Source organism: Mya arenaria, chromosome 11 (genome assembly GCF_026914265.1).
Source record: "Mya arenaria isolate MELC-2E11 chromosome 11, ASM2691426v1".
Taxonomy (NCBI): domain Eukaryota; kingdom Metazoa; phylum Mollusca; class Bivalvia; order Myida; family Myidae; genus Mya; species Mya arenaria.
Window position 1 is genome coordinate 475,955 of NC_069132.1, and position 11,308 is coordinate 487,262.

At 36.2% G+C, this 11,308-nt stretch overlaps 1 protein-coding gene across 1 annotated transcript; it reads right to left on the minus strand.

The window, feature by feature from the left end:
• Positions 1-1,850: 1,850 nt before the first annotated feature.
• Positions 1,851-9,748, minus strand: LOC128207484 (uncharacterized). Its single transcript, XM_052910433.1, has 4 exons — positions 8,822-9,748; positions 6,921-7,079; positions 6,253-6,454; positions 1,851-5,821 (listed from the first exon to the last, which is right to left on the minus strand). Exons 1-4 carry the CDS (start codon positions 9,320-9,322, stop codon positions 2,505-2,507), a joined length of 4,179 nt encoding a protein of 1,392 aa, XP_052766393.1. The 5' UTR covers positions 9,323-9,748; the 3' UTR covers positions 1,851-2,504.
• Positions 9,749-11,308: the final 1,560 nt, after the last annotated feature.

Sequence of the window (11,308 nt, forward strand, 5' to 3'; positions counted from 1 at the left end):
GGCTTTATCCAATACCTTTTTAAAATGAAAAATGTTTGAGCGGTTTTATGTCAACTGGCAATGCGCATTCCAGGCAATGTTTCTTTGAATTAAGAAATGTTGTTGTTTTTCTCATAACAGGTTGGAACAGAAAAGTTATACATATTTAATATTATTGACTATGACTATGAGTGAACAACCTTCACAAGCATAACATAACATGCAACGTTGCAATACATTTATCGTACGTAAATCTCAGTGAATATGAATGCCACTACCAAGTAAAAGGTAAAGCAATAAATATAAGCTTTGTTTTCAGTCGTTTATAAATGACGAGTAAGTAGCTGGCAAATCACAACTCCGGAGTTCTTTTGTAATGACCCTAGCCTATAGACTTTTAAATTATACACACCATGTACACATGGACCGGGCCCGAATCAAAACCTACCATTAATGGGTGTTACCCAGTATTGATATTACAATGAAGCTCCAAGCTGGACTCTACCGCTGATGACAAAGATAACAAGAGGGCCACGATAGGCCTAAATCGCTCACCTGGGTGAAAGTTTTAAATCTTTGTTTTTATGAGAATGAATGAGCTTATTGATTTATGGCATTGCAACAAGAGATTAAACTATGATCGAGTATTGTCAAATGTTGTAGTGGTTAAGGTCATCCAAGCATAGCATTTGTATTTGTTTTCAAAACTGTACAAATGGTACAAATTTCATTGCTGTAGCTTCAAAAATAAGAAAGTAGGTCAAAAGGTCACAGAATAGCTCAATCGAGGACAACAATTATGTTCATTGCAAAACAACATATATGGTCTTAATATCATTGCTGTAGCTTAAAAAATACGAAAGTAGATCAAAAGGTCACAGTCAGTGTTATCCAAGCGCACCATTGATATTTGTTTTTAAAACTATACACCGGGTCAAAATTTCATTGCTGTAGCTTCAACAATAAGAACGTTGGTAAAAGGGTGACACACATTTAAATTCCATTTCCAAGGACAACATTGATATTAGTTTATGAATATACAGCTGTGATCGAATCCATAGATATAGCAATAAAATACAACAGTCAACTGTAAATAAACAATGTATTTGGCATCCAAAGCAAAGCTTCAGCCGCAGCTATACTTCGTAATAAAACAGCTGTAAAAAAATACAACTATACTGTGCGATCACTGTTGTCATAGTGTAACTTTTGAGCCAGTTGGTACGCCGTAGTTTATGGTTAGGCCTTAGTGTTTTATATTTCTTCAAAGATGGTTTTGCAATTTTGATGTTTGTCATGTGTGTGTGTTTTTTCTGAATGCCGTAACATAGCTCATCGACCGAATGTTTAGTGTCACTATCTGATATCTGACTTGAGATAAAGAGTGTGTGTATCTTAAATATTTATCCAATTGAACAAAAATAAATAAGTATGCACTAGCCGAATACATTAACGAAGTAAGCCCTATGCTTTTATGCCCGGGTTTCTATGCGATATATATTTATATATCATTCATGATACGGTTAGTCCGGAATAATGTTTCGATAAACTATAAATTTGTAACAATACTGTCATGGATGTTTATATGTATTATGACATTGTTTTATGCATGGCATAAAATGTGCGCGACATATTGTATGTTAGATATTGCAAATAAAATTACCTTTCAAAACATTTATAATTATAACAGACGAGTGATAACTAGTAGAAATGTAAGTTCCTTTACCTGACAAACCATTAATTTAATGTTTGAAATACATCCATAAAACCATTTTCATTAACATAAACATCATATCATTCCAAACTTGAGCTTGTAGAATGTTGTACATTATGTAACATCTGGGTGTATAGGATGTTATATTGGTCCCAGGTAACATGAACTGTGTCACTAATGTTAAAACTAAATATTATGACCGAACATTAACGGGAAAATCTCTCATTTTGCCAGCATTTTATTCCCATACTGACAACAATTAACTCGCTTTTGAAATACGGCGGTCGAATCATGCGAATGCAATATGCAATATTAAAAACAAAACAATTTACAACTTTCGCTGACTCAATTGCACTGATTTTATTCAGTCGATTCACGTACACAATCATATGCATCGGAAAGATATCGTGATTGTCCGAAGATTTAAAGGTGTGGTGTAGTGTTATACAAAATAGGTTTCCGCCTCCCAATCAAGTGTTCATTGATTCGAGCCTTACCAGAATTCTCATTGATACTTGTGATGCATATAGTTCTATTCACAATCGAGCTAAAATTAATTTGATATTAAATTGAGTTACCAGAAGTGTCAGTAAATCATGTACGTTTGTTTACGTAAATATGCAAACGATCACGTGTATTTGGCTAAAACATGACTTTTATCAAACAACTAAATCGTATGTTTTGTTTTACATCACTGGTAACATAATACAATCAGAAAGTCGGCTTGTCTATAAAATCTTATCAGTTTGCATCAGTTTCATAATATCTCATATAGGCTTGTCGAAGTGCCAATGTTTTGGAGCCACTTGCACTATACCCCTGTTTCTCTGATAGCAGGTAGTGTTCTGGTTGAACCGTTGTCACACAAAAGGACACATTCCGCACAACTGAAGGCAAAGCAACCATCAAAGCTGCGTATATTTGACAACAACCTGTTATAAAATGATTCTGGCATGGTAACCCCATGAAAGTGTACTTTCTTAATGTTGCCTATAATTTTTATTTCATTTGTAGCAAATGTCATTCTTCCGCACCTCAGCCTCAAAAGTTGCCCGTCTTTAGGAAATGCTATAGGACTCGATATGTTCAGATTTGTAAGTGCTACTGATGATAAGCGGTGGCAACAGGACAGGTCAATTTTTCCGGAAAATGTAACATTACTCATTTCAAGCCTGGACAAGTCATGACACATGACAAACTCTAATGGCCCTTTTAACTCAACAGTATCTAGAAAAAGACTATCCAAACGGGCATTTCGTGAAAAATCTATGTTTAGTCGAATGTTTTCCAATCCGCATTCCCCACCTTTGGAACACAATATCTTCAGCGTCGTTATATCACTGCATGCGGTAAAATCAATCTCACCAATAATTTTTGCTCCCCAAATTTCCACTTCTTCCAACTGGCAACAACTTGACAATTTCAATTCACCGTCCAAATGAACATTGTTAAGTTTTAAGTGCCTCAGACGTTCACAAGACAAGTCGAGATATCCAGAAACGTTGACATTTTGCAAAACAAGTGACGTCAACGCTGGCAGACTATTTATTTCTAGACATTCTTCTATTGTGAAATTCTTCAGTTTCAGAGCATTGAGTAGCGGGCATGCGGAGAGATCCAGTGTCCCTTCCAAGCTGATCATTTCCAATTTCAAAGACGTTAACTGTGGACATGAACGAAGATCGAGTTTACCATCCAGTGACACGTTTTGTATCTTCAATGATGACAGTTCTACACACGAGAACAGATTCAAATCACTGTTCATTGTAATATTCTCCAATTTTAGACAGTTCAGTTGTGACCTTGCTGGAAGACGCAATGTGCCATCAAAGTTAACGTTTTTCACCTTCAATGCAGATAACTTTGGACAAGATGAAATGTCTATGCTTCCCTTTAATGTGACGTTTTTCAATTTAATTCGAATAATTTGTGGACAGGAGGACAAATCTAGGTTTCCCGGCAGAATAACATCTTCTACTTTTAAAATAGATAGTTGAGAGCAAAATGAAAGATCGATCAACCCTGAAAAAGAGACATCCTTTAAGCACAAAGACCAGAGATGAAAACATGAAGAAGCCTTAAGCATTCCGCCAATCGTTACATTCTTCAGCTGAATTACAGATAGCTGGTGGCATGCTGAAAAGTCTACATCCTCTTGTATTTCAACATGCTCGATTTCACAGGTGGATACATGAGGACAACATAGTTGAAGAGGACCATTTATAATGCTGTCCCTTAAAGACAATATTGATAGTTGGTCGTATGTAAAAACTCTTTCCTCTTGGCATTCAAAAGTCACACTTGAAAGTGACATGTACTTCAAACAATGGTGACTGTTGTTTATAATTTCGATTACTTTTTGTGTATTTCCATAATGTTTTGTGTAAAGAGTTGTTATTCTGTTGATGTTGAAATCAACAATAGCCCCTAAATGAACATTGTCAGTGGAATCGTCTAAATAGACGTGTTTGAAAATTATCTCTGTCTGCAGAAAACCGTTATTTTTGCTCTCCTCAAGACCACTTGACATCATTTCCTGAAGAGCTTTGATCATTTGCCCGTTCTGGTATTCATTGAAGTTTTTTGAGAGGCAGTAACTACAACTGTCAGAAATCTTTTCAGAAAATAATTTTGCTAGTTCCGCATTCATTCCACATATAAAGACGAATATTTCGGACATGTCGAATATTCTGTCCAAATCTACAAGACAATCTTCCATTCGCTTGAAAACAGATGGCTTTTCTGGAGACGTTACATCTAAGGATGAAACAAACAAAGCACAAAGCATTTCCTGGTATGACTTGTGTAAAAAGCTGTACCTAACTGGTTGAGAGGATGCATTGCATGTAATTGTGCACCGCGAAAGTATTCCAATTTTCAACAAACTTTCAATACTGACTTCTGAATTCATGAAGCATTCACTGACAATATCTTCCGTAAACGTAACCGTATCTTCTCTTGACTCCGCAAACAGTGTTTTGAAAGCCAACCGTCCTAAACCAACCAGAATGGTGCTATTTTCTGTACAAACTTTGTTTTCTAGTATACAATTTGGCAAAGACTCACTGCCAATCAGCTCAAAATCGCCATTGTATTCCACCGATGTGTCCATGTTGGCCATTTCAATGAGAAGACTGATCATGTTACAGTATGTTTCGCACTTTGACTTGCCGAAAGAGACATCATCATACCACAGGCATAAAATATGCATCAACATCACTGGTATCGAACATATGTTTGCTATTGAACTTCCCATAGGGATGGAATCATCCTGATGTGGGGTTTCAAGAAAAGATGATTCCATTACCTTCCTAAATTCGGCAACATCTTTCGTTTTTCCGTACTTCGAATTCAAGCAGCTGGTCACATATTCCGTCAACAAGTCGTTGCGGACACCCTTTATGCCATTTATTTCAATGCAGACAGTCAGATCAGATTCTTTCAATCGACACTCTGAAAGTTTCCACGGCCTTGACGTTATTAAACATGTACAGTTTGGCCGAACTTTGAAATGTGGAACATTGTTTGGTTGTACTTTACACGATAGAGGGTGTTTCCATTCATCTAGACCGTCAATAACTATCAAACAAGATTCATTTCGCAAAATCTCTTTCAATAAAGATGGATCATACATATGACCACCGGAGAGATTTGTTACAATCTGCTGGAAAATCATATCATCAACGTCGCACAACTGGTCTCGAATTTCTCTTAATGACACGAAGAACAAAAAGTCGTACTCTTTCAGGACACAGATATCTTCAAAATGCCCGGTTTTGTTATTTTTCTTGAAGGTTTGTATTTCCTCTTTATCATTTCTCTGTAAAGCGCACCAAATAGCCGCAACGTATTGACAGAAAGCCGTTTTCCCCGCTCCAGCCTTTGCACTTACGTACACATATCTTGACTTGCCTTCCGCGGAATTAAATATTTCGCGAAATGTCGACACAGAGCCTTTCCCAGATATGTGATCTCCTTTGCATGAGTATCTTCTATTTGTGCTGATTGTTTCGATGCTTGGCGCCACGTAGAAGTCGACGATTTTGGACCGCTTTCCTTGAATCATTGGAGATATTGATGAAGTGCAGTGCATTTCCGAATTGAATTCGTGCAAGTCGTTCCTGAGACCTACAACAAAAATGGCATTATGGACAATCAGTTTAACATTCACATTTTTCAGATATAAATCAAGCAAGTGTATCTTTTTATAGATAAAAGTGATTTACTGTACATTATGCATAGTGATGCTATACTAGTTCGATATCATTTGGTAGTGTTCTATGTGTTAAGAGAGAATATGTAAAACATACTCCGATATTTTGTTATTACAAATACGTTTGTTGGGCACTGAAATATTACAAAAGTGTAAGATTCATGATGTATGTTTATTCATTTATTTAGGATGCAAGTAAACACATAAAACAGCAAACCAAAGACTTTCAAACGATAATAAATTAGCATGGTGTCACCAGGCAGCATCATTAAACATTATCGCGAATTGGTTGATGAAATAACCATCATTTAATATTTATACATTCTATAAGTATGAACATATTTACCGCTTTTCTTATTTTCGTAGACGTTTGAAATATGTTCGGGGATCCCACATTGCATTATGTTCTTTTGAACTTCTTCCATGTAGTGTATCAAGCTTTTCTCAAGCGACCTCAGCTCTTCGATCTTATCAGACAGGCCCTCGGTAGTTATACGAACAACAGTTCTTATATCAGCTTCGGTCATCAGGAGTTGATCGTTTTCAAGCTGAAACATAAAAAAACAAAAATGGTTATGGTGTCGGCTTCACTGTCGGGATTAAAATACATACGAGACTGCTGCTTTCTGTTATTTTTTTTTTCGAGTTTACAGTTTCAAAATATTGATTGCTGTCTTATTTTCATTCTTTTAGATGAATAAAAACCTATCGGGATTTGATTCTTGTGGGGTTTTTTATCGATAGTTATTTATGAAGTTGTCAATTTTTACTGTCAAATCACAGTCATACTTATAGCATTTGCTGTTTGTTCGACAGATTTCCACTCAATCATTCCATTTTTCAATGTGAATAAGACGTATAGATTCCACATCGGTGTCGGATAGAACCCACAGTTGTCAAATATTGAGGGAAAGGATCCGCTATGCACCATCACCATGCAATAGCTGAATGGAGCAAACGAGACGTATTTTATGGGATTATTTGATTTAAAAGATATATGCATACAGGAAGTACCTGAGTAAGCTTGGTCACAGCTGATGTGGCTTTCGGATCTGTAGCAAGCCTTTTGGAATCCCAAAGCAAATCTTTCATGGTATCTAAATTCTCTTGAAGTGTGATGTCATCTATTTGTAGAGAGGAGGAGTGGCGAGTGTTGTTAGCAATTTTGCGTGCCTGAAAATGACAAAAAAATGTCCTAGTTATGAACAGAAATCTGACTGAGTCGGGAGTCCAATACAGTCAGCTTCCTTTAGTAAGTCTAAAGCTGCACTCTCACAGATTTACCATTTTTACAACTTAAATGACTGGTTTACATGCATTTTGAACCAAATTCGGTCGTTCCATGACACAAAAAATAATAACATTGCAAACTTTGGAGAAATCCGCTGAAGCGAAAGTGCCTATAGATAGAATTATATAGGGAAACTATGGTTAAACAGTTCTCACGACTTAGCCTTTCCACAGATCAACTTACTACCTACATATATGTTAGGATAATTCTTGCCCTTGAAGATGATGGTTTTGTATTAATTGTATGATTTTTACATTTTGGTCCTTTTTAAGGGTTTTGTTGGTCATTAAAAGTTACGTTGAAATAAGAAGGAGCTAAAAATTGTTTTGCTATTTAAAGTTATTATAGACATCTGATCGCGTAGCTTCCAGCGGATTACGATGCAGATTTTTTTCTCTTTCAAATGCACTTTTCGAAATAATGAATATTTAAACATCTTTTGGTCCTTATTGAACATTTATGTAAAATTTGTAGAAAATCGATGCCCAGAAATTGTGTATTCAACTGTACGGTAATGGTTTTATGGCCCACCCCGCGGCGTGTTCACAGCAGGATAGAAATAATCCATCGGCAAGTTTATGACACTGGGTATGACATGTGCAACGAAGTTTGTCATTTATAGCAATAAAATTATTCCATAACTATTTCGGATTGTTTTCCTTTTCTCATTATTATATAATTGAAACTATATATGATACTCGATTATTCATTTACATTAGTAGTTAGGAAATGTCATATATTTTTTTGTGTAAAAAAAAGAATTTCAATGTAATATATTTAGAAAAAAATATTCCCATTTTTAATCGCAATCACTATTACAGACAGTTAAAACGTAACGCGTTTCTTATAAAATATAAATGTTTCAAGTTTCATTGGCAATTTTGAAAATACATAATAAATTAGGGTATTCAAAGGTAATAATTTTCATATCTACATCGAGTCAACATGTTGATTAGTAATGCTTAAGTTCTAATTCTTAATGGTAAACATTTTGGTCTACCATTTTGCACTCAACCAAACATGTTTATAAATATAATTATTTTGATTTGACAAGAAATGTGGTAAATGAAGTTTTGTCAGCATATTTTAAGCAACGAGTACACTACGTTTTCACAACGTGTCAAAATGCCATTAAATCAACGTGTTGTTATGGAATAAAAGGGTATACCTGTCTTATTGTCAATACAACATTAATGACATTTTAACTTGTACTAAATGATAGCAACTGCAGTTAATATTTCAGTTTAGCTGTTCCTTTCCGAAATTTCAAATCCAATTTTGTGTTACACTGCTTTTGGAAAAATTACCAAACTGTTAAAAGATAGTTATGGAAATGGCCTCAATTAAATGTCTTGATAAACGATCAATTATAGACTTCAACAAAAAGACACGGAATATAGAGAGTGCAGCTTTAAGGAAAACAAAATAATATGCACAATCTACTCAGTCGTTTTATACGAATATAATCCCTAATCCCTGCTGGATTTGCCATATAAAAAAACGTAAAAAAGTCCGTTCACCTACAATTATTTGGACAGTTATAAGCTGTATTCGTTAATAAAATTTCTTCTTGTATGTATACAATTCCAAAAACAGCAATTATTGATATTTTATAAAAGGCTACCTTGATGCATTTATTTGAGGCCTTGGTCAAATCGTCCGCAAAATGAGTCTCGAACTGCCTGCAATTTGCAATCAGGTTGACGATTCCATTGAAATCCGTCTCCTGTGGACAGTTCGCGTCCCTATAACCCTCGGGAGGAAGGAAACATTTTGCCACCTCCCAGAAATCTGTACACCATTGTGTAGGATCGGTGTTGCTCCATGAAATTTCCCTGCCTCGTGCTGCCTGCTTTAATTGTTTGTAGAATTGTACGCAAATATTGTTTGGGCAAACATAGTGGGGCGATTTTAAGTCTTTTTTGCTACACATTTTGCAAACTGTTCCGCTTGGTCGTCCATTAATTCTATTGATGTCATCGAACGTACGCCGATGGAAGCATTTTATGACATCGATCACAAAGTCTACCAGCCCTTCCTTAGTGATGTGTAATCCAATCAGCGTTTTGTACCAGTTTTGGTTGTCTTTCGACTGTGTAAGTTCCATATAAGACTCCATTTTCATTTGTCAGGTATGAATGAATTCAATTAGCTAGAATGCACACCTTGATGGCGAGTTGACGTTATATAGAATACATGGGAAGCCAGTTCAAATCAATGTTCCGGCTGGTGAACTGTACATAACATGAACTCGACGATAATTATAAATTAATTATATGACTATATAAAACACTGCGGCATTAAACTATCACGCACATTGGTAATAATCCATTGACTTGATTTCATTTTGTGCGGTATACTAGTACACCTTTTGTGTGAAAAAGAAGCTAAATTTAGAAATCAATCACTCCGATCTAGTCCAATAATATTATGTTAATAGTTGAATCATGTGTCCTGAATGCGAGCACATTTCCTCACCATATTGAAACATCTGTTGGTATTGAAATAGGTCCGCTTTAAACTTTATTGTTGATTTCCATGCAGTTTGGCTAAACTACGGAATTGACAATTCCTTTGTGAATAGCATACTAAGTATATGATTTTAATAAGTCGGCGTTACATATTTGATTTTGTGACAAGACTGGTCATAGCTGGGATCCCAACCATATATATTTTAACACAATATCTGGAACAATGTTCTATTTGTTGCTCCTGTAAAATATCATATTTGTCTTAATACAAAGAGACAATGAACACTTCCGTCTGTCATTCTTCCCGCGTAGTCTTTCTGTCCAATTTGTCTGTCTTGCCTTCCTGTCTTGAATGCATGTCTTCCTGTTTGTCTGTATGCATTTAAGTCTTGTCATCCTGTCTGTATGCATGTAAGTCTTGTCTTCCTGTCTGTATGCATGTAAGTCTTGCCTTCCTGTCTTGAATGCATGTCTTCCTGTCTGTCTGTATGCATGTAAGTCTTGTCTCATATGTCTGTCTTCCTGTCTGTATGCATGTAAGTCTTGTCTTCCTGTCTCATACGTCTGTCTTCCTGTCTGTCTGTATATAAGTCTTATCTTCCTGTATCTTATGTCTGTCTTCCTGTCTGTATGCATGTAAGTCTTGGCTTTCTGTCTCATACGTGTGTCTTCCTGTCTGTCTGTATATAAGTCTTATCTTCCTGTATCTTATGTCTGTCTTCCTGTCTGTACTTATGTAAGTCTTGTCTTCCTGTCTCATATGTCTGTCTTCATGTCTGCTTGTATGTTAGTCTTGTTTTCCTGTCTGTAGGTATGTAAGTCTTTTCTTCCTGTCTCATATGTCTGTCTTCCTGTCTGTCTATATGTAAGTCTTATCTTACTGTCTCGTATGTCTGTCTTCTTGTCTATCTGTCTTATATGTCTGTCTGTCTTGTCCTCATGTCTCATATGTCTGTCTTCCTGTCTGTTTGTATGTTAGTCTTGTCCTCCTGTCTCATATGTCTGTCTTCATGTCTGTCTGTATGTAAGTCTTGTCTTACTGTCTCATATGTCTGTCTTCCTGTCTATCTGTATGTAAGTCTTATCTTCCTGTCTCTTATGTCTGTCTTCCCTTATGTCTGTATGTAAGTCTTATCTTCCTGTCTCGTCTGTCTGTCTTCCTGTCTGTCTTATCCTCCTGTTTTATATGTCTGTCGGTCTTATCGTCTTATCTGCATTGTCAGTCTGTCTGCATATCTTGTCAGCCTGTCTGATCTTGTCTTTATGTCCTGTATGTCTCTCTTGTCTTGTTAACTTTTCTGTCTTTTCTGCCTGTACTGTCTACCTGTTGTTTTATATGTCTGTCTTTATTGTCTGTCTACCTGTCGTGTCTGCCTGTTTTGTCTCTCTGCCTGTCTTGTATACCTGTCTTGTCTGCCTTTCTTGTCTGTGTTCCTGTCTTGTCATTGTTCCTGTCTCGTCTGTGTTCCTGTCTTGTCTGCCTGTCTTATCTGTCAGGCCTTGACTATCTGTCTGTATTGTCTGCCTGTCTGTATTGGCTGCCTGCCTGTATTGGCTGCCTGCCTGTGTGTGTCATGAAGATACCAAAGTCATACAAGAAATATATATTAACTTGTGGAATTCAATTTATCAATAAAACT

Excerpts from the sequence above, each read along its gene's own strand:
- LOC128207484 (XM_052910433.1), bottom strand. The coding sequence starts at position 9,322 with ATGAAAATGGAGTCTTATATGGAACTTACACAGTCGAAAGACAACCAA. Across the intron at positions 7,080-8,821 it reads CCTCAAATAAATGCATCAAG|GCACGCAAAATTGCTAACAA; the intron begins GTAGCCTTTTAT and ends TGTCATTTTCAG. Across the intron at positions 6,455-6,920 it reads CTGTGACCAAGCTTACTCAG|CTTGAAAACGATCAACTCCT; the intron begins GTACTTCCTGTA and ends TTTATGTTTCAG.